General features: G+C 39.6%; 1 protein-coding gene across 1 annotated transcript; it reads left to right on the top strand.

The window, feature by feature from the left end:
- The first annotated feature begins 6,020 nt into the window (after positions 1-6,020).
- LOC112563776 lies at positions 6,021-24,745 on the top strand. The gene is given in 17 exon segments (XM_025238100.1): positions 6,021-6,173; positions 12,471-12,638; positions 13,024-13,112; positions 13,434-13,577; positions 13,897-14,089; positions 14,935-15,004; positions 15,007-15,138; positions 15,600-15,856; positions 16,545-16,808; positions 17,434-17,664; positions 17,916-18,125; positions 18,555-18,782; positions 19,087-19,175; positions 19,326-19,466; positions 19,701-20,207; positions 20,585-21,587; positions 22,090-24,745. Coding segments are annotated over 16 exon segments (3,942 nt in total). The 5' UTR covers positions 6,021-6,173; positions 12,471-12,491; the 3' UTR covers positions 22,327-24,745.
- The last annotated feature ends 1,985 nt before the right edge of the window (positions 24,746-26,730 follow it).

Here is a 26,730-nt window from a genome sequence, read left to right as displayed (position 1 = left end):
TATTATATGTGACACCATAAATTATAAACCTGATATAGCCACCGTCTTTTCTGTCCTTTCAGCTAGGAATATTTGCTTTAGAACAATCAGATCTTTATAGTCCACCTTAATATGGCTAAATCAACATTGACAGATTGATTTTTCCATAATGCCCCTGGCAGAAACATCCCGACAAATCTATACACAGTACAAAAATGTATTATTACTAAGTGATGCCATCGATTAATATATATGTCCGTCTTTACATGCACACAAATAGCAGTAAACAGACGCGTACACATGCATGTACATGTCTAGGCACATATGGGTACAACAAAGCTAAGATCTACACATGTGGAGAACAGCTTGAGGTCAACTGCTTCATGTACCTGGTATCACTCTGTTCACAGAGGGCAACTGTGCTGCAACAGTAATATCAGCGAGGACACAACACGAAAGGTGATTCGAAAGCATCAACAAGTGGACGCATCCAGATGCTACACCTTGAGGCTGCTGAGCTGCCGGAGGACATGTCGCGACGGAGACACCTGTCACCTGTCTCATCTTCCATCTCTACAATACCTCTATACGCATGACATAGCAAGAGACTTAATTGTCAGCTCTTTTCTTCTTCTTTAACTTAAAAGCTTGTTAGTGCAGTCAAATAGCAATTAAAACGTTTAGCAGCGTAGCGATCTTCGTGATCTATGACCATCATATATCTCTAAAACACCATCACCAACAAGATTCAGACATTCGTCAACAGATGTCTGCATCACTGCCATCACATGCTTAGCATCAGATGGCCAGAGAAGACCTCCAATACAGACCTGTGGGAGAGAACCTGCCAGCCAAGACATCAAGAAGCGGAAGTGGGGCTGGATCGGTCACGCCTTGCGAAAGTCTGCCAACAATTTAACAAGACAAGCTCTGGGCTAAAACCCACAGGGGAGGCGCAGGGTTGGGAGACCCATACAGACATGGAGGAGATCGGTCCACAGAGAGGCGGAGGCAGCTGGCATGACATGGTCCCAAATGGAAAGGGATGCCCAGAACTGGATCCGATAGCGAGTGTAGTTGTGGCCTATGCTCCACTGCGGGTGAATAGGAACAAGAAGAAGATATATCTCTAGTCCCTAATAAGCTCTGATCGTCCGCGGGAAAGGTATTGAAGGCACCTGTCGGTCTTAATACCAACTGTCATCATTTTTCCGGTTCCCTGCCGACTCACAGACCTTTCCCTTCTTGGATCTTTCTGTTCACCTGTCCATCTTCTCCTACTCTTTCTCGCTTTTACCTGCTGTTTCTTCTGGGGTGGGAACAGGTGGGCTCTACCGTCTAGGGCGAAAGCACAGAGGGCTGGGGAAAGGTGCAGCAGCGAGAAGACACATAAAAAGGAGGTCCCGAGCATCTCTAACACCCCATCAACCCAACAAGTTACGGAGACGCAGGGACCAGGGATGATGGCAAGCGGGGCAGCAGTGTCTTAAAACAAATGAGGGGACAAGAGTGTGAACATCGTTCACTGTCAGCATGAAGTTTACCCATCCCCCTCCTCCTAAAGAAATGGGCATCTTCTTACGCTGCTGAAGACCTTTTTTACAGGTGACTGCTCATAATTCATGTAAATGACAGCTGCATAAAGCCTGTCGTTAGTTTACAGCTGTAAACGCAGAAGACAAACAGCTTTCCTAATGACGGAAGTGTTGCTCAAAGGGGCCGCAGAGACCGTCTGCATCTTTGTTTTGTTTTAAGTGACAAGTGGTGCTAGGGAAAAAATATTCTGCTTACACATCTGCTACTCATTTATCTACAAATATTGAAATAATGAGAAGTTAGGCTTAGAAATTTTTTCTCAAACGATAATTTAAATAATATATCGAAACCTACAATAGTACCCGTGAGGACTGTCGCGCTTTGATTTGGGAGTACATAGCAGTGGAAGGCTCATATTGTTATTGTTCACATGTCAAAATTTTGCTGACCCCATAGTCAGAGGAGAACACACTTCCTCAAAGTGGAAATTAGTTAAAATTATCTTAGGTCAACAATGTTTCAATAAAGATTGGTTGGGTTGGCCATCATATATCATATCCACTGAATATGTCTTAATTGATTGGCACCCCCATAAAAAAAATTAACAAAAAACCCCAGCTAAAAGCCTCTCGTTGTCAAACAAAAAGCAAAGAAATTGAGAATTGAAGACTCTGACCTGAAGATTGTAAATTGTTGAATGTGCTATAATCGCTTATAGACGCTTTGGCGGGGTCAGGGACGAGGGTATATAGCAGCGGTTCTCAACCTTTTACATGTGGCGACCCCCCTGACGAACACCGGTACGTCCGCGACCCCTTAGCCAGCTAGGTCGGTGGAAGAGCGGGGGGGGGGGAGCCTTAGCTAACCTCGAACGCCGCGTCGAGGAAATCAACAACGGAAGAACAAAGTTCGTATATCTGCAAGAGTATAACTGTTAATGAAATTTTACTAAAGCAAATTCTGTGTGCTAATAATATTTATTTATTGGACACTCACTTTGATTAATGAGAAGGTTGAGCCTGTTTGCTGTTGCCTAGAGAAGCGAACCTGTGTGCGATGTTCGTACCACTGCTATTCGCAGCTCAGCCTCTGCGTCCACACGATTTCTGTATTTCGACTTCAGTGCTGCCAATGCTGAAATCCTTGCTCACACATATATGAAGTTGAAAATGGCAGAAGAACTTTCATTGCTTTCTCAGAAAGGAGAGGATATTCACCGTTGATGCTAAATCCAGAATGTTGTCACTGGTGTTGTTTGGAAGACCATTTTCAGGGACTGGTCACTCGAAAGGTCGATGAGCTGCTCTTCTTCTTGCGTGGACAACCCGCTTGTGCTAGGATCAGCCAGAAATGGATTACGAATCCAATCGTATTTAGTCACATCAATTTCAGCGAAATAATGCTGAAACCTTTCTTGCAGTCCGCTTAGATGGGCAATAATTACATTCTTCACCTGATCAAGATTCAAGTTGTCAGCCTTTCACTTACACAAGCACGGAAACATATCAAAAATATTTTCTTGGAGTATCTTCTGCGTCCACAACGAAATGTTTCGGACGAAAGCATTCATCTTGTCAGTTGTTTGTAATATGGTGGTGTCCTTCCCTTGTCTGGTCATGGCCTTCTGTCAGGGACCTAGAGTACTAGGACTGAGCACGTGCGAATGAAAGGGTGAATGATGGACGTTTCCTGAATGCGTGCCTTTTAGATGTTTTAAAAAAAAGAGAGAAGTGTGACTGGAGAGGGAGAGGGGAGTCAGCGATGAGAGATTGGGGAAGAGAGAGGGCAAAAGGTGAGAGGAGGGAGATTGGAGGCTTAATTGTTGAGAGGGGGATTGTGTTTTGAGTTTTGGAAGTGAGAAGTCACTGCATTGCCGAGACAGTGTACTTGAATAGGGAGAAGAGATTTGGAGTTTGATCGCCCTCACCACTCGGTTACACAATGTAAACTAATTTCACTAATATCAGTATAAGAAACTTTTTTAAAAAATGACCACCTTCGCGACCCCCTTGTAGGCACGTCGCGACCCCCCAGGGGGTCGCGCCCCACAGGTTGAGAACCGCTGGTTTATAGGTTGCGGCACAGCATGTACTTGTCTCTCGCCGAGGGCGCCACATACCTATAGAACTCGCTGATAGAAATCCACTCCACCGTACGCCCACTGCATGAGTAATACAAAAAAATGTTATCAAATATTCTCTTAATTTCCAGTCTTTCGACACCTTATACCTTTTTCTTCAGTCGTTATGGCCTGTAGTCGGACATACCAAAGGTGTGACTAACACAGCATGGGGGGGACCTTCAAACTAAGTAAACACCTTTCCCGCCGAAAGCGAAAACTTCTCCCACATCTGCTACGTGACCCGACACGGTGGCTGCTAGAGGACACTTGTGACAGCCTGGTATCACGTCAGGTGACCCGCCCACACAGTGAATAATATTGGCGGTGAAAGTGGGGAAAATGAGACACGACCCTGCCTGTGTGAACCATGAACTAATTTCCTAAATGCCTCCGTGGTGTGAACTGCTGGGTCAGCCAGGCGTGCTGAAGAGCGTTGAACTTAATTACGCCACGCATTGCGGAGAAGAGAGTCTGACAAAATATAAATGTTAAAGTGAAGACATGAATTAAAAGTTGAAAATGCATTTTCAATATGAATAAATCATATGTGCTTGAACATCTTAGTTCAGACATTTAGCAGTTACACAATTGCACAAGATTATTGCACTTCGATCAATTTGAATTTAATGTTGTATTACATTGCATGTTGCCGTAGTCAGCTGGATTGCATTGTATGGGACTATCCGTTATCAGATGCACCCACGCGCAGACGAGGGCAGAATGACACACGCCATTCAAATCCCGGCGGCATTGCTCACGACAGTCAATAAGTTATAACACTGCCTCCAAAAGGGTGTGGGTTGCTCGCCGGATGTGTTTTGCTCCCGAATAAGTGTAGTGAAGCTGGGTGGGTCATTGTCGCACGCCAGTTGAGCTCTAAGCACTATAGTGATAGGCATTCTATAACAACTTGCAGGCATTAGTAAATGCACTTAACAGTTAACTTGTTTGTTCAACTCCTCTGAATGTTGAAATTTTGAGACAGAAGAAGAATTAATTTGTTTGCTAAGTGACATTGCACGATGAACATATGTCTTGATGGCCGCCACTTACTCGGCAATAATGAATCACACACACCGCGACACTTCTCACACTATTATGCGGGAATCGGGAATTGAATACAATACGAATATATGATTCGCACTATTATATGTTCATTATTATGTGTACCCAAGAAATGAAATGCAAAAGAAAATGAAAATTCGATCCTCTCCTTGTGCTGGAACATGAATGAGGCACACGCGTACGTAGTCCTTTCACATGCACATGCAAATTAATACACCTGAATATCGCGATCCCTTCTAGGGCCGAACTTTTTCAGCTTTTGCAGAAAGTAAAGTAGTTGTTGGGCCTTCTTAATTGATAGTCGACACCACATCATTTTCCAACTGCAGGTCATTCAAGGTGGTGGTTCCCACGAACTTGTTAACAGTTAAATGGTCAACCTGCTCAATGGTCTCACCGTTGATGACAAAAGGCTCCGTACAGGGCCTGCTGAAGACGACCATCATTTTCAGTGAGTGAATGTACACTATTTTCACTGCAACACGCCACTATGCGGGTGATCCACCCCATGACGATACATCGATCGTTGTTCGATCGTAATGAAACCCTACATCGTTATATAGTGTAATCGGCAAACTTCACCATCAAAATGGATCCGTGAACTGAGACATTGTGAAGAGGCAACAAAGAAAGGGAGAGAGGACCCAACCTTGGGGTGCGCCTGTACTGAGAACCAATATGAAGAATGTCATTATAGTTATATTTTCTCTAACAACGATTTTTCTAAAATAATTTCCTTTTTATCGCAGTATTCAGGCCAGTTCTTAGCCCCCGCGGGGCCCGAGGCAAAGGGCATGTGCGGGGCCCTCACGCCACGATCACACGGTTTTAGTTGGGATCTAAAGTCACATATCAATCAAAAGCGCGGGGCCCCTTGAAGCGCGGGGCCCTAGGCAGATGCCTCGTCCGCCTGCCCCTAAGCACGGCCCTGGCAGTATTATATGTTGTTTATGAAATGTGTAATAAAGTGAATGCTAAATTGTTTAATGTGTGTGTGTGTTTTGCAAGTGCTATTGTCTTGAGAGAAACATTCACCTGTAAGCTTGACCATAGCTCCTCGATCTGTATGATCAAATTACATATTGAACTTAAACAGTAATCATACATACACACGCGCGCGCGCTCACACACACACACACAGACTATATAGTGTGCATACACATGAATCCACTTGTTGAATGCGTCAGCGTCTTAATCATGAATGCACATCAAACTGAAGTATAGTTTGCTAGTAACTACACATCACACAAGAAATGACTGCAATGAAAAACTTCAGAACTTGGTAGACAAAGACCCTGGCGATGTTGCCTCCCCTCGCCTGTTGTCACTGGGCAGGCACGCTACACATTCCGTGCCGCCCTGTGCGCACCAGCTCTGCGCATACACGGTGAGCCGCTCACTCTCCGCTCCTAGCCTTGGCTTTGAACTCTGTCTTCCACCCTCGCCGCCACTCAACCCAGCTTGCAGTCAGGTAAGACAGCAACTTTCAGTCTTTCTTATCATGCATGCACCTGAGTACCTTGAAGTGTTTCACTTTTAACCGCCCGACTCACTATTTCCTTAGATTCCACCCGGAAGCGGCTCGATCGAAATTCGCCAGCAATGCCCATGTTTGGCAAAGTGTCAACAGCTGAACAAGGAGCGTTTTGGTTGTCTAGACAGATAATACGATGCAGGATAGGTGTAGTACAAAGTCGCTACGAAACCGAGCTAGTTCCAAAATAAGTTGTTCACGCCAGATATGCAGCAATCAGTACGTCAGCTTTGCTACCAAAGAATCGAGGGTGGGTTAGGGTAGTCGTATGATTAACAACATCTGAACGTGGGAGTGTGCGTATTATAAACCGGCTTTCTTCGATAGTAGTGTGAACACAATACATTCATTTTTAAATGATTTTCATCAATGCACCTGTTAATAGATTATTCTGCTTTGTAGCTGCAGCGTCTGTGCTGCTTTCATTGCCCCAAAATTTAGACCTTCCCCAGCTTTCACAAAGAAAAACTACCGCAGCCAACGACTGTGTTGCAGGTATCAGGTATACGGTAGGACAAAGTCATTCTGTCGATAAACAAGTCATCAGTTACGGTTTCAATTTTCATTTTTATATCCATTCTATCCTTTATTTTGCCTGTCGGTTTTTGGCTGGCCGTGCTAGGGTAGGTTGGTGATCGATGGTGCAGTCGGCAGCACCAGACAGTTGCACTCTGGGGGTCACGGTAGCAGTTTCAGTCCGGCTACTTCAGCAGGCTGACATTTTTATGCCGCTTATAATATAAAAAGATCTGTATATTATACAAAATTATCTACATAACTTTTCTGTCTGTAAAGTGGCACATTTCTGGTATTGATCTTAAACCAACTATTTTTTCTAGAAACGTACCAACAGTTTGGGGAAAATCTCTCTGTATCATTATGTTGGCTATGAGACAAAACAATAACAATGCTAAAATTTTAATTTAAACAATTTTGTCTGCATATTTAAAACAGACACTGGTTAACACACAAAATTAGTATTTTGTCAATATTCATAGCATCTTCTGAGAATAATTTGTTTAAATTATTTTACACTCATTATTATTCTCATCCTTAGTACTAAAGCTAACAACTTGCTAAACATGCTGATTTCTACTGCTGATATCTACAAATGGTTATGCTAACTCAGTGCATTTGTGCTTCTCTTCGTTCTTTATTTTTTTTTTTTTTTGACTTAATCATACACTGTGAATTTCATGGAGCTTCTTTGATTGTAGCAATTGATGAGCATTCGGTTTTCTTCTGCAGTAGATGCTCATTTCCATCTCTTCTTATCTTTATTACTTTGTTCCTCTTCCGAGGTCTGTATACTCCTTTTAACAATTAATAATATAAAGATTTATGAGAACACTGCCAAGGACTGCACAGATGTTGAAAGTACTGAAGTAAAGACATTATATGTCACATAGCAGACAGATACAGACTGTTGCGCTAAGACTTTTTGTTTTAGTGTTAGACAGCAAGAACAGGGTATCATGGGTTCATATCTTGACTCTTTACAGTTCTGACTATTGGTTTGTTTTTTGTTTTTTTAAGGGTACTCTGGTTTCCGCCACCCTGTGTGTTTGTGTGTGGGGGCGGTGGTGGCAGTGTAGTGGTTGTGTATGTGATATATGCTCATGTATGAAGGTGCATTTGCTATATCTATTCTTAAAAAAGGATATGTGGTTGTGCACCTGCATGTGTGCATCTAAAGCACTTTGATCCCAGGTGGTGCTGGGGGGAAATGGTGCTGTGTAATTGAACTTCATTATCTTGTAAAACTTGCCAATGTCAAACATTAAACAAACAACTGCACAATATGTTAAAAGACTAAAGTAGATGTTGTGCCAAGCACTAGTAAATGGGGCTGTAGAGTCTTTTATGTGTTGGCTGAACACACTCTTCCACTCTTCTTTGACTTTTGTTTTGAAAAACCTGTTGCTGAAGCAGCAGATGTGATTTGTCTATCATTGCTTTTTTACTATAATGTTATGAGATATGTTTTCTGCAGTGGAACAAATGTCTGTAACAGAAAGAAAAGATATAGATGACGTGACAATGAGAATGAGTCATTAAAAAATGTGGGAGTAGAGTCTGGTGGTATACTTGACCAAAAACTGGGCCAAAGACAGAAAAGGAAAGATTATTAGTTGTGGACATTGTGGTTCCTTTGCATACCATTACTGCTATTCATATTTGGTAGTCAAATTCTGTTCGGTTTACAATTTTTTGCTCAAATACTGAATAGACATGGGTTTGTTTTTGCTTTTTTTTGTACTATTGTTTGAGTAAACTGTAAAGAGTTAATGTTGCTGACAGCATGAGAGTGTGCTTCATGTTATGTGGTAGCTTTCAAATAAAAAATCAGAAAAAAACATTGAGGCCATCAAAATATTGTGATAGAAGATGAGAAACGGTACAGGGTAGTCCAGAAAGTTCTAACCAATTTTTCCTAAAAGTCAAAAGTGACAGTTCTGCATGTAGCTATTTCTTCAGTCATTTTGATTGCAGCATTTTGTTTTCCAGCAGTTTACATTATTTCAGGTAGCTTTGCTACATTTGCTTATTCTCCGCAACTTGTCAGGCTCAAGGTGCTCCAATATGTAAGTAGAAGCAGTCCAGCAAAAGTAGCACAAAGACCATTGTCAGATCAAAATCTTGTCAGATTCACTGAGGTAAACAGGCATGCTGTGCTGCGTGTCCTGCATAATATGCCTTTGTGTGCAGACTGAAGTGGCAGTCAGTGGTGTGCAAAGTGTCTAGTGACAAATAAAGTATTGTGCTTGTTCAACTTTTCTGACTGGTTTTAGCTGTGGTTTGGGGTTGTATGAATGGGTACATGGGGGACTTTTCTGGTCAGCATTTATTACTACATTGATCCTTCTGACAGGAGTAGATTTTTGGTGTTTTCAAAGAGAAAAGTGGTGAAAGTCTTTATTTAAAAAAACAAAGCAATGAAAAACAAGTCTTCTGTGAATTGCACATGTTTATGGATTAAGATGCTTGCAGATACTTGTAAATGTTTATAGTTTGATTATTCATTGGCAAGAAAAATGTTATGTGCTGCAAGCTAACCACAAATGCCTCTTGCAGCACACTTTATAAGCACACACATTTTCATTCATATATATAAAAATAACAAATGCATTAAAATCCACGTATTGATGTTTGTATGCACAAGAACATGTCCAGTGTATTTTTGACAGCACTGCTCATGAATGCACAATTTCAGTCTTTCATGCACTATAAATAGTATATTTTATTGTGAGACATCATTTATGTTGGCATTGTTACAGCTGTGATAGCTGACATAGGGTCTGTTGTAGTAAATTATTTACATTTATTATCCAAGCTTATAAGATGAAAAGTGCTTGAGATTAGAGTCTAGAGGGGGGGGGGATAATAAGTTGAGTTAATCATCTTAATCAGGAATTCTTAAAGTATTTAAGACCATTGTACTAAAGTAAAAAAATATGGCGGACCACCAAGGTCTAAAATCACTCTGTACCGTGAATTTCAAATGTAAATTGCTGCATTTTTTTCATTTCAATTCAAAACTAAATGTACTTTTGTGACAGTAGTATAGTAATACGTTTACATAAAATGACATTCCTTGCAAAGTACACATAAAAATTAAAAATAGAAGTGCACTGCGCTACTAAGGGGTAAAGGATGACAAAGCAGTTGGGCATTGATAAAATTAAAACTTGTGTGAAATCAACACTGGACTTATTAGTATATCTGGTGATTTAAACATCACTTTGCTGACATTTGATGGCTGTCAGCAGCGGACCAACTGACATGCATGTGGACCATGAGTGGTCCACTGGGCCACACTTTGAGAACAACTGATCTAAATCAGTGAGCTTATGGACAATTCCCCACAGTCATTGTACAGATCATTACAAATAGGAAACAAAATTATTCGTAGGTTTTAATCTCTACTTTTTAAATACTGACATAACTAGTCAAGAACAAACTCCTGTAACATGTAAGTTAAAAGTGAGTGCTCTTTAGAAGAAAAACATTCTGTTTAATAGGCTGAGAGCACGATTAAGTAAAGTGTGTTAATTTCTTTAGAAATCATATAGACAACTACTTAATATAGTAATTCCCCCCTCCACCCTTTTTCTGACTCCAGTCAACACATTAACTTTCTTGCTGCTGCGCAGAAAAGACCAACTGACATTCTGTTATGTAGCCATTGTAGCCATGCTGTTCATCCTTATTAGTCTTTCATTTCTCCAAGTACACTGCTTATAGAAAGGGTAGCATCGGCTCTTGTCTCCACAACCAAGAAATAGAAAGGCAGAGGATCTCACATCTGGACATATGAACAGTGGACATAAAATGTTTCACCATTTCTGGGTATGGGTAGGAGGCAGAGCCAGTATCATTTTTCATAGCCTTTTGCCTTCTTTCATGGGCAGGGTGAGTTTTATACTCGGGCCTGCAAAGCTCTCACTGACGACATTCTGTTGGGAAGCTGAACACAGTAACCACCAGGCTATGACCCCCCCCCTCTCTCCAACAACAACAACCCAAAGAGGAGGAAGAGTTAGCAGTATATAGTACATCATGGGGCATGTAAGGTGGTAAAAACACCAGTCTGAGTTGTGGGGGAGGAGGAAAAGCCAAGAGAAGTTGGGATATTTTTGGAGCTGAAAGTGACTGATTTGAGCACACTCCTCCCTCCTTGTGCACCTCCTTCCCTTGACCCAAGGGGAACAGAAGTAAACAGTTCTATTTATAGCAGGTGGCTAGATTGGAAACAGCAGGATTGAAGACATGAGGTGTTGGGACCAAAGAAGCATTTAAGCTGACAGTGCATGTTTGAAGCAGCTTGGAAAGGGGCACCAAAAAACCTGCAGCTAAAGTTGATATTTTCAGATCAAATCATTCTTCACTGAAAAGTTGGCTTAAGAAAATTATATTTGGGATAGTTTTCTTGGTGTTTGGGTGAAACTGAGTTAACCAACAATATTTGTTGCAAAGACTTCTTGATTGAGCCTCTATGGATATTTGCTGAAAAAAGGTGTGATTCATCGTGTGTTTTCTCTTTATGGTACTAACACTAACAAAGGGTAACCTGAAAGCGGTTTTAAGGACTTGTACATGCACTAGAGCGCCTGCTTGTGATGTGAAATAGAGACTGTGAAAGATGACATTTTGGGAAGCAGGCTGATAGACAGTCGTTGTATTGTGTATGTGGTGGCTGCTGGCAGGATGTTAAGTTGGCGAAAACCACGGCAGTTGCAGAGTCAGATGTTTGGAATGTTGGGCAGTTAGTTGGCAGAGACTGAGAATAGCTACAGGAGTAAGTTCAAGTAGTCAGGTGTGATTGCCAGATATTGGTTTTTAAGCTGCTGGCAAGATAGCATTGGCGCATTTCATGCTGACAGTGCATCCATGTTGAATGCTGATCTGTATGGGGAGAGTGCAGAAAAATAAGCAGTTCCTTGGAGTTTATTACTGTTGTTTCCTCATAACTTGTTGACATCTGGGCATCTTTCAGCAATATGTGAGACTCTTTGCATCATTGTGTGGACAAAAGTTTGTGTGTGTGTGTGCACTGAACGAACTGCCTCTTTATTTTGTGTGGAAAAAGACCTTCAATTTTTTTTTTTTTTTTTTTTTATTAGTTTGGATGTAACGTGGACAGTTATCACTAAATAAAAATTGTCCCTCGTCATGATATGATTAACCATTGTTTTATAACCAGTTACAGTTTAAATTTTGAGGCACATAAATTAAAGTGCTAATGTTTCCTTATATATTTATGATCACATACATATTCTACTTTGCCACTTAAATATATTGAATATAGGATCATGTGAATAAGATTTTAAATGTAGCAGGTAGACCATACAGAACAAGGTGTTAATGTTGGCAGTGTATAAGAGCAAAGTATATTGACTGTTCTGTGTATAACTTTGTAAAAATGCAGGGGGGAAATTAAAGTTGGAAGTTGACATTGGGTGTGCCAATCACAAAAGTGTTGTCACAAGTTGTTTGATGTAATTTAAGAAAAGATTATGGCATTAAAATGATTCGTGGCTTTTTAATTGCAGATCAAAGTTAGTTTCCTTTATGTATATAGCATTTAATTTGTTATAATGCAGACAGAAACATTTTTTTTTTAGGAAGTAAAATATTTCAAGCATATCTATCTTTCATTGTTTTTGAGAATTTAGAAATAGATTATGTTGTTATAAAAGACAGAAATATTCTTTGATAAATTGTGTATTGCAGTGTTAACAGCCCATAGCCAGCATGCAGATCAAGGCTCCCCGTGACTGGCGGCCTGACGATGCCAAGGCCAAACAAGTCAATGCACCTCCTGTCCATTCTCGATACCGAAAGTTTGACTTGTACCGTAATGTGCAGCAGTTCTACCACATTGACAACCATGCAGTACAGGTGCCTAGCTTTTTGAAACATTAATGTCATAATTTTTGCTTTATTTTATTACTAATTTCATGGTATTATTTAATTATTTATTACAGTTTTTTTGTGTTTTTACTTCACTTCTATGTACTTTTTAGCAGCATGTTTATGGACCATTATATAATTAGGTGTGCCAAAGATATATGCAGAAAATTATTATGGAAGGTACTTTTGGTGTATGTGTGATCCTTGTTATCTCGCCGAAACGCAAAAAGTGCACACGTTCTCTGCAGATAGCTGAAGCTTGTAGTCTGTCCTGTGCTAACTATTTTCAAAAGTGTGGAAATTTGGTCATTAGATCAGTGATATTTTGATATTACTGGGTATTGATTGTGCATGTGTTGCTATTGTGTTGCAGGTGGCACAAACAGATCATGACAACTTCATTGATCTCATCTGGCATTTGGTTTACAGCTCCAACCTGCAGTCAGATCTTGACAAGTGCAGGTAATTCCCATTCTTCGTATTACCTGCTATGACAATTTTTTTGGTGAAACTGGTTTCGCAACATATTTTTGTCTGTGAAAGTTTTGATAAAACATAGTTTTGATAAAACAAAATGGCTGAAATACTTGCAAGTAAATTGGAAAAAAATTTTGAAAATGATTAAGGACGCCATTGTTCAATTTCTTTTTACTGTAAATTTTATTTCAGCAGAGTGAGAAAAGCTAGCTATAGGATTAATATTAAAAAAAGACATAAATAGTTTAAACTTATGCTTATTTGTTCTCATTTGATGTCTTTTTAAAATGTTTTTTTCACCCCTAGAGCAATATTTCGATGGATGACATCAAAGAATATGTACACCATCTCTTTCCGAGATGGTGCCAAACCTGGGAGCCCAGAGGAGGTTCTGCAGTCTTTCAAAAACAAACAGGGCACATATGCTCGCATCTTTGAAACCATGTGCAGGTAAAATTTGTGTCAACTAAAAAAAATGTCATGCTAAATAGTTTGGTTGTGTTTTTTTTTGGTAAATTATGATGAAATTTGTGTAGTTCACATGGGCCATGATTTCAGTCCTTCAAGATTTTAAACGGCTTTGACAGGTTACAAGCCAGATGAGGACATGAGGACATATCACTGTTAAACCTGTGTTAGTGACTAAAAAAATATTATACCAAAGAACACTCATTTTTTCCACTTAAAATACTTCAGAAATATTTCAAATAATGCTTTTATATCTGCAGATTGTGCATCATGACACATCTGTTATTTCCTGTTTTGTTAGGTATTCTGGTGTGACTGCCGTGGTGCTGACAGGCTTTGCCAAGGGACTGGACTATCGCCCTGGTGACAAGTTCAAGGGAACAGACTACAATCATAGCTGGAATGCTGTACTGATTGATTCCAACTGGTATCTGGTTGACTCACACTGGGCCACTCGTTACCTGGTCTCAGAGAAAAACATGCCAGAGAATCTGGTAAGTGTGCACAGTTATTATTTTAAAATGCATGAAGGTATTTGTTGCTCATTATAATTTTTGACAGCCGAAGAAGAAAAGTAAATAAAGGTCTCTTGAAAGAAAAATGAAGTTTAAAATAAATACATGTATTCTTGCTGATTTTTTTTATTAGCTATCATAAACCAACCAGTGTGTTTGTGTGTGAATAAGTAGATACTATTTATAAAGATAGGAATGTGTGTGAACATGTATGGATATATTTTTAATATCTCAGTACTCCCCAACCTTTTAGAGTGACAGAATAAAGAATCTTGAAGATCTTGAAGTCAGGCTTAGTGCTAGGAATTTTTTTCAGAACCAGTTCAGATATCACGAAAACTGTTAAAAGATGCACATGCATACATTCACTTATATAACAGAAATATTACTAAACAAACCTGAAGTCAGAAGGTGATTAAGAGGTGATTAGGACAACAATGAATCTTTAGATATAAGATTAATCCAGAATTCTGTTACTTTAAATATGCATTATCAATGAAACTTTACTGCTTTTAACTTTCGTTTATTCATGCAATAATATTGGATTTGTAAGGGACATACGTTAGAGAAAGCACAAAAATAGTTCAGTAAGATTTATAGACACATCATACTGATTGTAATATCTCATTTTTTTAGTAATTAATTTTAAAAGTTTTGCCATTTTTTTCAATAATGATTTTATTGAATTCATTTATAAATGTGAAAGTGCTGAAATTATTGACAGTAGAAATAAATGCATATCCCTTATGGCAGTATTTTATAAAAGCATTTTTATTAGCTGTTACAAAGCCTGAACAGAGATTTTTGGATGTCTATGCTGACAGGTGTATGAGTATGATGACTTCTACTTCCTGACTGACCCAGAACAGCTGATTTATTCTCACTGGGCACACCGTCAGAGTGGCAGCTGTTGGTGCGCCCAATCACACTGGCTGACTTTGAGAATCTTCCACTTGTCAAGTCCTATTTTTTTAAATGTGGCATGTTTTTTGTCTCCCATCATAATGGAGTAGTGGAAACAAAGAAAGGTAACTGCATAATCAGTTGTATTGTGGATATTACAGATTTTAGCATTTTATTTACTCATCAGATTAACAATTTTCACATGGGCTTTTTATTTTTATTAGTTTGTGGATGATTTTTAAACAAGCAATCTCTTTTTGAAATTATCAGATGCTTGTTGACATATAGTGCACAATTGGGCACTAATTTACATTAATGTGATACGTGAGTAGGTTGAATTTAACTGTTTGTGTGTTCAGCACAATTTATGCTTTAAACAAAAATAAGTTATACTAAACTATTACCAGATGCTCACTTTTATCATAAAAACCCTTATTTGTGCTCTCAAAGTTTACACACTTTTCTTCAAATTATAGAAATTTTAGATATTTTTTGCTTTTATGCACTAAGGAGGCTGTGTGAATTTATGTCTGAGAAATTAATTTTGACTAGAAAAATGGGTAATGCTGTTTCTTCTTCATTGTAGGTCGAATTGCTTTGACACTTGGATACTGCAAGCCCACAAACTTTACATACAAGATCACTTTTGCGGATACTGGAGAAGAGACATACCAGGGACAGAAGCTAAAAAATTTTGCTTTGCAACATCATGGTCAAAACCAGACAGGTACCTTTGTTTTCCGTGCACCAAAAGCTGGCCAGTACTATTTTACCATTTTTGCCCAACTTTTGACAGGGGAACTGGGTGTCAAGAACATCTTCACTGCCTCCTGTGAGTACAAGGTGCGTATTAACACACATTGGTTTTTGTGGAACATTTTGCTATGTACATTCTAAAGATGCTTTCCTTCTCTTTGCTTTCTTTCCTATTCCCACATGAGCTGGTGTATTAATTATGACGTCATTTGTATGGAAATAAACTTTTATATCTCAATGCTTGTATCCCTAAGTCCTGACACAAAAGCTGTTTTAAGTGATATTATGCCTGCAGCCACAAAATAAGATATTCTGTAGCCAAGATCAACTATTTGTGTATTAGACAGTTGATTATCCCACAACCAGAATCCTAAGCATAAGAAAATACAGCTTGCTGGTCAGACAACAGACTTGACTATCTGGTATTGATGTGGGATAACCGCAAGAAATATGAAATATAAATGTTGATGCAGAACTTGAGCAGAGCTGGAGCATGGTTATGATGTCTGAGACTTATTACATCAGATTTAGAGAGGCAGCATATTGAACTACCTACCTTTTGAACAAGACACCTCATTCATTAAACAGAAATTCTAGATATCTGTTGGTAGATCTTTTATCATTGATTTATTTTGTGGCACCTTTAGTTTTTAACTATCAAGTTTTTATATATCAGTAGAGAGACCAAAGACATGACATGTATGTCTATTGTATATCTTACACATTTATAATTAACTTTGAGATTATGGTTCATGTAATATTCTTCTTGTTGTAGGTAGTTGCAGACACTGCTTCAAGCGATGCTGCTCCTCTCCCAGCATGCTCAGATTCCTCATGGGGTCCAGGTGTGGCAGTTGACCAGCTGGGGCTTGTAGCCAACCCTCCTGAAGGCATTGTCACTACAGAAGATGGCCAGGTCAACCTGGAGTTTAAGAAGACAAAGCCAGCTTTTGTTCTTTGCAAGCTGAGAAAAAATGGTATGCGCGATGAGGAACTAGAGAAGTGCATTACTGAGAAGGACACTGGGGATGTAGTTCAGGTAAGGTTTTCTTGAACAGGTCAATTCTGTGTTAATGGTAAACCCTGGAGCTGATAACATAATTCAGTTTAAATCAACAATAGTTCAGCTACTGTTTTTGTTTCATTCACTTGCTGTAATAAAAGAACGATTCTGTTTGACAAAATTTATATTTCAAAAAAAGGGTTTTACAGCATGATATAAACAGCATATTGCAAACTTATTTTCTTATGTCAAACTTGTGTCCACTAAACAGCAGATCAAGACATCAAATAATATTCGGGATATCAGATTTTTTATTATTTTGCTTTTATAATACACATGATATGCATGTGCAATTTAGACACAGTATTGGATGTTAACTTGCCACCTATGAAAATATTACACATGTTCATTTTTGATGTAAAACAATTTTAAGATTTTAGACCAATTGACATGATGTTTCATGCATTTTTCACATCTTTTTTCATCATTAGTATTGTTTTCATTGTATCTATGATACATATACAAAAATATCCGATTATTGGTCTTTTTAAGTGATAATGTCACAATCAGTTGTGTATCATCACTTCAGTCTGGCCTTTGGGTTTTTCAAGCACAGCATAAGCAAAATGACTAAAGCTTATTCTTCCAACTTGTCAAACAGGTAACAGCCACTCTTCCTGCAAAAGGTGAATACGGAATTGAAGTTTATGGTAATGACCCTGCTAAAGATGGAGACACTTACACTCACATCTGCCAGTACTATGTGCACTATGCCTCTCCCAAAGAGCAAGAGCAGGCTTTTTACCAAGAATCACCAGATCGCCGAACTGCCGTAGGAAAGACTGGTGGCACTGCCACCGCACCAGGTGCTTACCGACCAGGTGTTGCAGGGGTATGTTTACTACATAAAATAAGTGAAAATGGCATTTGCTTGTATTCCATATAATAAAATCCATTTTAAACTATTTAAAATAAGTGAAACTTTTCTTCCTTTACATCATTTTTATTTGCCTCAGTACTTCCTTGCCAAAAGGAAAAAGCTGGCAGATATTGATGGTTATAAATGCCCATTCATTACTTTTTAAGGATAAAGAACAGAGAACATGAGTATCTAGGCTGTATATACACACTTTCTTTTTTCAGTTGGCAAGTGGTACAGCCAACTTAAACCTTGAGGACGCAGATAACCTTCCTCCTCCTCCTCCAGAGCTTTTGCAGCAGCAGTACTTGTATGGTACCATGCCTGATACTCGACAACAGGCCATCATCACCCACTATGCACCCTCTCGTGGCCAGGGCTACCCAGCATATGCTCCTGGCTCGGGACAGATGGACTTTGGTCAGCCTCAGCAGGTAGGAAGAATCAGCACGATGTGCTTTCATGCATGTTTTATTAAAAACAAAATAAGCATGATTTAAGTTGTCCTTTTTCTTGATGTTGTGTAAAACTATGTTGATCGCAGTTAGGGGATACAGTGAATGTGCACAGAATGTAAAAATGACTCCTTGATGTCAGATTACAGATAGATCCTGTTTAGGGTTAAATTTTCCAGTGCATCAGACTGATGCAGAAAAAGGAAATGGAAAGATAGTAAGCTAATGCTAGAGCTTTTGGAGAAAGTGAATAAATGTCATGCAAAGTTTAATCCTCTATAAATTCAGGTCAAACTTAACTTCTACTGTTTCCACCAGAAGAGAAACTGCTGTTACATTTTCAGAATAAGTAGTCTAGCTACAGGTTTCAGCTTTGATTTGTCATATATAGAGGAAAACCTTTTTCAGGCTACTGTGCAGTCAGTCCCAGCCAGTACAAAGCCACTGGATGTGCAGCAGAGGTCCCTCGGTCAAGCACCTCCTGCTCCCCCACAGGACTTCCGCCTGATCCCTGTTAAGCAGGACAAAGGTGATGCACCACCACCTGGGCCTGCTGCTGGTGGTCCCCAGCAGAAACCCTCTCTGGAAGCCATTGACCGACAGGTCCTGCAGAGTGTGGATGACCATGCCATTCAGGTAAGTTGAGGATTAAAGAAAGAAAAAATATATACTATTCCAAGAGTGTTGCCTTATTATTGTTCATGTTGTGTGTAGTCTAAACATAGATGTCTTAGGCACAAAGACTCCTAGAGGTCCTGAATTTGTTTCTAGATTTATTGATGCAAATTTTTAGGATGCTTGCCCATGAGGGAGTTTTACCTGAATCAGTTCTTCCTGGAAATAGGTCAGAGTTTTACTGATTTATTTTTTTGGTAGGTTGATTTTTTTTCCTTTTACCTTTTAGAGGCATTTATTATAAATGTAATGTTTCCTATTTCAGGTGTCCAAGTCGGACCACAATAGCTTCCGTGATTTGGTTTGGGATCTTATCTATTCAAAGAATATCACAAATGAAATTGAAAAAGTGCGGTAAGCATCATAGCAATTTTGTATTTGCCAAGAGTGTGGTTTTTATTTAGTTATTGATTTCTTGACTGATTCTCTATTTCCCTGGCTCAGTTTGGATTATGTCGGCCTGGTACACAACATAATTGTAAAGACTTTATTTGTGTTTTTCAGTGTCATATTTCGATGGCTTGCAACTAAAAACTTGAAAGAAATGAATTTTGATCGTGTGGAGAAGGGCAGCCCTGAGGAAGTACTCATGGGGCTGAAGACAGGCACAACAACTTATGCAATGGTCTTTGATACAATGTGCAAGTAAGAGCTCAACAGTGTTATTGTTTAAAGGCCTTTTTAAACTCGTGATTTCCAAATGGTATAAGAGTGATTTGAAGTGATGTGTGTTTCCAGAAAAAAGTCAGTGAAACTTAATTTGATTACTGATTAAAAATAAAATAGATTTTTGCAAAAATCTGTGTAATGACTGCAGAAGAAAAGTGGTAGTGGATTCATCAAATGTAGTTGTTTAAAGGGTAAAGCATTATTGTGCAGCTATGCAGGACTTCACTCCAAAATCATCAGTGGTTATGCCAAAGGTGCTGACTACACGCCAGGCATGAAGTTCTCACCAGGCCAGAACCAGCACTCTTGGAATGCAATCTATATCTATGGCACCTGGTGCCTTATTGATGCACACTGGGCAGCACGTCGCATCATTGGCAAACAAGCTTCTACAGAAGAGTTCCACTACCAGCTTGATGAGTACTTCTTCCTGCCAGACCCTCACCAGCTCATCTACACCCACTTTCCTGATGACCCACGGTGGCAGCTGCTGGAAAGACCCGTCACCCTGGAAGAGTTTGAGAACATGCCTCACATGAAGCCACAATTTTTCAAGTATGGCCTGGAGTTTGTGACTCACCGCACTGCAGTCATTTACAGCCGAGGTGAAATACACATTCGCCTTCGATACCCAGCACATAGACTTGCAGTGCTTTTCAGCTTCACCATCCAGTTTGAAGGTGGTGTGGAGGAATACAATGGTGTTAAGCTGAATAGGTGAGGCTTTCTGATTTGTAAAATCCTCAGTATCATTTACACTTTTTCTTGATACATAGGTGTTTTTCTTCACTTTTTAATCACTTGGTTTTTGAACAAGCCATTATTAATTCAAGCATATCTTTATTATCGTCAGTTCTTGACCTTGTTCTGCCAACCATATTCTATGATCAGTCTCGTCTTCTCTCATAAAAGTTTTTGTAATTGAAGTTGACATGAAATTCATTGAATTATTACTCAGATGTCATAGTCTTAGATTATGGGACCTGTATGATTTGAAGTTGAAGTAAGAGATAGAGCTCAAGAATATGGAAGATCAGTGCAGCAGTGCTGTTATCATTTTAGATTTCTGGTTATGCAAAATTTTCCTTTTACAGGTATTGTATTCAAGAAAGCACAGGTGGAATTGCCTCTTTCTCTCTTCGTCTACCCTGCTCAGGCTCGTACATGCTTTTCATTTATGCCAAAGAGGACACACCAGAAACCAAGGACTACAATTTTGCCCAGGTCTGCGAATACAAGATTGAACATGAGGCAGTATCTGATGTTCCTCCCGAACCCTACCCACCATGCTCAAGCTCATCCTGGGGTGTAGGGTCTGCATTCTACCGCTATGGCCTGACAACCTACCAGCAGTCATGCACAATCTACACACGGGATGGCAAAGCTGAGCTGCAGATCCGCCAGCCCTGTCCCATGCAGTTCATGGCCAAGCTGAAGCACAACCGCATTGGTGATTCTGAGCTGGAGGCGTATGTTATCCACCGCACAGTTGGGAACACTGCTTACTTCAACATCACTGCCCCAGGACGCGGGGAATATGGACTTGAGATTTATGCTAACAACCCAGCAACAGAGGGCCAGACCCTCTACCATGTAGCCCAGTTTCTTGTGCTGTGCCAGGAAGATGTCAAAACAACACCAATGCCCAAATTGCCACCTGGTTACTTGGGAGCTCAGCCCAAATTTTCTGAGTTTGGTCTTGTTGCTGTCTCCCACCAAGACCCCATCATTCACCTTGATGTCAACACAGTCACCATTCAGTTTAAGTCTGAGGCGCCTATGCGGGTGACAGCGAATCTCATCTCTGTTGAGCAGGAGGAGGAGTTCCCAGACTTCGTTTTCTCTAATACTCTGGGATCGTACATCACCTTCATAGCAAATCTTCCTACCACTGGCTTCTTCAAGCTGCAGATTTATGCATTGCTCATTGCCGATAAGCGACAGGAACTTCCAGGTGTGTACAACTATCTCATCAACTGCCAGCAAGTCACTCAGGCTGTCTTCCCATTCCCAAAACAGTATGCTCAGTGGAAGGAAGGCTGCTATATGGCAGAACCTGGTGTCATCCCCACTGTTAGAGGACCATTTTCCAATCAGGTATGTTTACTATGACACTTTCATAGCATATCTCTTAAAGAATTGATCTTAGGGTGTGCTATAGAAAAGACCTTGACCCAGAGAACAAAAGATTTATGGTTTCATCGCATCAGGTAGCATCATTATTGTTAAACAGTTAGAATTTCAAATGCTGACAGTTTTTCCTTACAGTTCTTTTTTCCTTCAGTCAAAGTTTTATACTTTCTATTTTCCTCGGAATCCATTTTTTCCTTGCCCCAAGGACCCTCAGCTTATGTCTCACACTGGTGACAATTAGTTTGCAAGTTTATTTGTGGGGTTTGATGTCAGAATTTATTGCCTTCTTTTGAAGGATTTTTAGACATTTGTTGACATTAAGTTTTGCATTTTAGAAGAGAGTGTAATTCATCTTACTTCTGTGTTTCAAAAGGAAAAGAGTAAATCCCTACCTTCCTTCAAGTGTTGTTAAAAAGCGGAAACACTTTATGACATTCTCAGTCTTGAAATCACTTCTTTTTTACAGGTGCAGATTAACCGATTGCCTGAGAGCGTAAACTTCAGAGTGAAGATTCCTGGTGCTGAGGCTGTTGCTGTTGTTGCCAGCAATGAGTGGACACACCTCAAGCAAGGCGAAGGTGACGAGTGGAGTGGTCCTGTTAAAGTATCTCATTGTTACGGCACTAATTCCAAGGTCACTCTCAATGCCAACTTCGGAGGTGACAAAACCAGTTATGCCACATTGCTGGAGTATGTACTGTAACCATTCTTAACAGAGCTTTTGCTCACATTATTTCCCTTCCTTCTCCACCACCCTTACAACCCCAAAACCCCAGGATTAGGAAGGGCAACAGAAGGTTTTTTAGTGCTGTTACTTCTTTTCGTCCCTGTTATCCATGACTTTTCAAATTTTGTAAGTTTCACTGCACTTCCAAAGTAATGCATACACATGTATCTGGCTCTTTTTGCAAAAGATGTATTCATCCCTCTGCTTATGGGTTAGAATTAGTTGAGATGCTTGAGAAAAATGTTTTTTATGCAAGGCTTCTGTTAGTTGCATTCCAGTGTAACCACAAAACCTCCTGTAGAGCTAAGTGGATAGTTTTTCTCCACTAATTTTTAATCAAGTAGATAAAGATGTAATTCATCTTTTCTCAGTAAAGGATGAAGTGTTGCATGACTGGGCATTTTCTTATTGATATTTACTAAAACTTATTGTATTTTAAATACTTCTTGTAAATCACTTGTTCAAAGTACCAGAACTCTGATTAAATTAGACATTTTCCTTTTTTATTTTTTTTGAACTCTTTTAAAAGTTTTAATGTATTGAAGTATATTGCCTTCTGTTACTTTGATATAATTTTATAATTCAGCTATTAAGAAGGAAGATCACTTTTGCATAAGGGCTTCATGAACATCATAAAGCTGGTATTAACATGTATTAAAGAGGAAGAAAATGCACTAGTGTTGGCTGGAATAAATTTATGTAATGGCAGACAATATTTGGCAGACTGGCATTGAAGCTTTTTGTTCAATAAACAGCCACTAATGTGCTTTTTTTTAATGGCAAACACTAACAGCACTGTGAATTTTTGTATTTCAATTGTTTATGCACATTTTAAAAGAAAACACATCGGAAAAGATGATCGTGATACCCAGCTTTATTTTATAAGGGTATTTGTGCACTACAACTTCATATCCACTAACAGCATCATCATAATGGACTTTTGAAAATAAAGCTTATTTTAGACATTGTTACATGCTGAGGGAATGAGGCTGGAAGCCAGCAGGAGGTAATGAGAACACACTTGGTAGATCAAAACAGAAAGACATCAGGTTTTTACTCTGCTGATAGGATTGAGTCAGGTTTTTTTTTTTTTTGATGCAAGTTTTTGAGTCCATGCAAAGGTGGCCTTTGTCAGACTTTGTGCTTAAAAAGTGAACATCTGTCTTATGACAGAGCATCAGCTTAGTGCATTTAATCATAATGACTGTATATGCTCTGTAGCAAACTATTCTGATTTGCACTATCATTGTGGCCTTGTGTGCTTGCTTGACCAGAAATTATATAGTTTGTTCCCAAGCACTGCCTCCTTTTCCAGTTCACAAAGTTTGTTTAGTGGGAACAAAATTGTTGCTTTAACAAATCGAATGGAGAGACTTAAGCCCAGCATGGGATGCTCTCTGGCGGATGTTTATGTCACCCTGCACATATCAGTGGTGGCGTTTATTCCTTGCTGATTTTTGTTGGCATGATTATGCTTGTGGATCACTGATTTTCTTTTTGTACAGTGCAAACATGGACCGCATTTCCCTAGTTTTTATTATGCAATGCAGAGTAGATAATTGTTGTACATGTTAATATGTAATTATTTTGAGAAATGTTTACATTAAAAAATATATTTTTTTTGTTGCTTTGTTAAGCACATAAATCACAAAGTTATACATTTTATAAGCTTTCCATATTGATTCAGTTACATTTGTGTAACAGTTTAAGCAATTTTTCCTCGTTTGGAGCTGCTTGATGCAGCTCTTCTCTGCTTCAAAATTTTTTTAAGCCTTCTGAAATCTTTGAGACATCCTTTTCAAGGCACCTTGTGTTACCCAGGGATTTTGTTTCTGGTTTTATTTTTCACTTCTCCTTTTATCCATTATATCTGGACAGTAATTCTTGGAATGAATAGGATCATCCTCAGCTTTGCCAGAGTGCATAGATTTTCTTTAACGCTCTTTCAATCTTGGATCATGTGTCAGCTGTGTACACAGCTTTGCCATATGGACAACAAGTGGTTGGTGTTTCAAGGAAGCACTCGGAGGAATTGAAGTGGCTGTGCCCAATCCACACTGGTAGTAGATTTGCCTGATTCAACCGTGATGAAAGTTTGCTGTCCTTATCATGTGATGGAGTGTATGCTCATTTTGATAAAGGAGGTTCCAGTTTTTAACATCTGTGCTTGTGTGCTTTTGTCATTGTTCAATACCTTTTTATTGATTCCTTTTATATTTGCCTGTTATTAGCTTCCAGTCTGCACAAGGTCTGCACTATTTGTGGTTCTTCCTATCCCTTCTACTGGTGCTAGAAGTGACATGCTTTATAATGAACACATAAATGAAAATAATCTTGTGGTTATAACTTATCTATTAGTAGGCTATTTACAATAAACTGCTTTTTTGCAATACCATGTTTGTGTGTGTGTGTTTTTCAACATGAAGACTGAGTTACATCTAAAATAAAGCTTTGAGAACAGACACAAAAGAGTTAATGTGTGTAGTCATATATCAGATAATGTCCAAAGTGTGGTAAAATACCAAATAAAAAAATTATAATAAGTGTTGTATAACATCATCAGTGTTACTCTATGAACAACAGATTCATTTTTTAAGTAATTTATTAAAATATAATTTCCAAGAAATGGAAACTTAATTGCAGAGGTCCATCAGTTTTATGAAACACAGCATCCACTTTGTTCCTGTTTTAGTATGTAGATGTGGAAAGTCATGCTCAGATAATTCCAGCTGTTTTGAGCTGTGTACCAGAAATATTTCATGAAAGTGCCCAATACACAAATTGCTTTTAAAATGTGTGTGGGCCAGGGTCTGGCTCAGGTAGTTGTGTAGGGCTGTAGGCCACGAAAATGCTTGTCCATATTTCTGTGGTCATGTTAAGAGCTTATAGACTGCAGGAATAAGAGTTCCCATGGAAGGCTAGCTCACAAAATTATTGTTGAAAGTGATTGAATCAAAAAGCAGCACCATAAAGAGATTTTAACTATATTTCTCCGGGCAGGCTGGGGTAGACCCCACGCACTGCTATCGCAGCTAGGCCACTACCATATCAACAGCCTGAGGTCTGAGAGCACGGATGTTCCCTTTATCAGAAGTCATTTAGCTACATCTTGTGTTCAAGCACTCTGCAACACTTTAAACATACATGCATGCGCTCACACATCAGTCTGGGATCGAGCCCCCCTGCACAGGGGTGTGTGGGTGGGTGTACGGCAACCAAACGGGTTGTGAAGCAATGCTCTCATAAATGGCAACTGCAGGTGCAGATCTCATTTGCTTGGGGATGCCTCGTTTAATACCTGTTCAACGCACTATCTCCACTACTCTCGGATGATGAGCGAGGCTAAAAATAGAGGCGACGGCGACGATCGCTTCCATTTCCACGTTTTGTCAGAAGCAAACATGGAGAACCTTGGAGCACACCTTGTCTCCTACTCACCGCATGCGCAAACCACGAGCAACACAAGAAATCACGCTGATGCCATAATGGGAGCCAGACCGTTTTATCAGGAGCGTCCATGGTTTGTATGAACAGTCAGGGCCGGGTGCCGACTGACGGACCATGCAACCAATAAACATATGTACAATGCCCACGCTCTTCTTTGAAATCCATGGTTGGTTGGGACCTGTGTTTATATTTGGGGTGCTCCATCCGTTTGTTGTTGAATGGGACTGTTTCGTCTGTCATAAGAGATTTGACTTCTTCAGTGTGTATCCACCCAGAGACACAGGTGTTCACATGCCATGCGCACACAGCTATTTGTATTCCTTTGTACACTTCTGATGGCAGCAAACACTCTGTCGCTGCTTACATTTGCATATTTATAACAACTTCCTGCATATCTATAATATCTATTTATGTGCAGTCTCCAGACTTCACAATGTCTAGTCTATTTATAGTTTATGAGCACAATAGGAAGGAACAGGTAGAACTTGCAGGAAGTGGCGGGTACCTGCGGCCCCGCCTCCTCACCAAGAAGGCCAGAGAAACACGATCCTCCCTCTTACGCAAGGCGCTGCGGAGGAGCACAATGCATGCTGGAACTTCGCATCGTCCCTCTTTTCTCCCTTTCTTGTAAAAAAAAGAAGTGCTGGTGGTGTGTCGGGATAGTCACTAACCACATGTCTGCAGTCTCCAGATACCCGTGTAGCTGTGTCACGAATTAAACAGTGGCATGTCACGAACCACAAAACTGTTGTCATAAACTGTGTTCATGGTCACGTGTTGCACGTGGTTTTAAATTTGTTTACTTTTGATATCACAAACATTCTACGAGTAAGCTATAAAGATAAAAACAAATCTGCAGAAGTTCCCGAATTATCCAAAACCTGAAAACTCACGTTGCCAAGACATTAAAATGTTATTTCAGAACACCAGCAG

Source organism: Pomacea canaliculata, linkage group LG5, assembly GCF_003073045.1.
Source record: "Pomacea canaliculata isolate SZHN2017 linkage group LG5, ASM307304v1, whole genome shotgun sequence".
NCBI classification, from domain to species: domain Eukaryota; kingdom Metazoa; phylum Mollusca; class Gastropoda; order Architaenioglossa; family Ampullariidae; genus Pomacea; species Pomacea canaliculata.
Note: the sequence above shows the minus strand (reverse complement) of the source record. Positions and strands in the feature narration are given on the sequence as shown.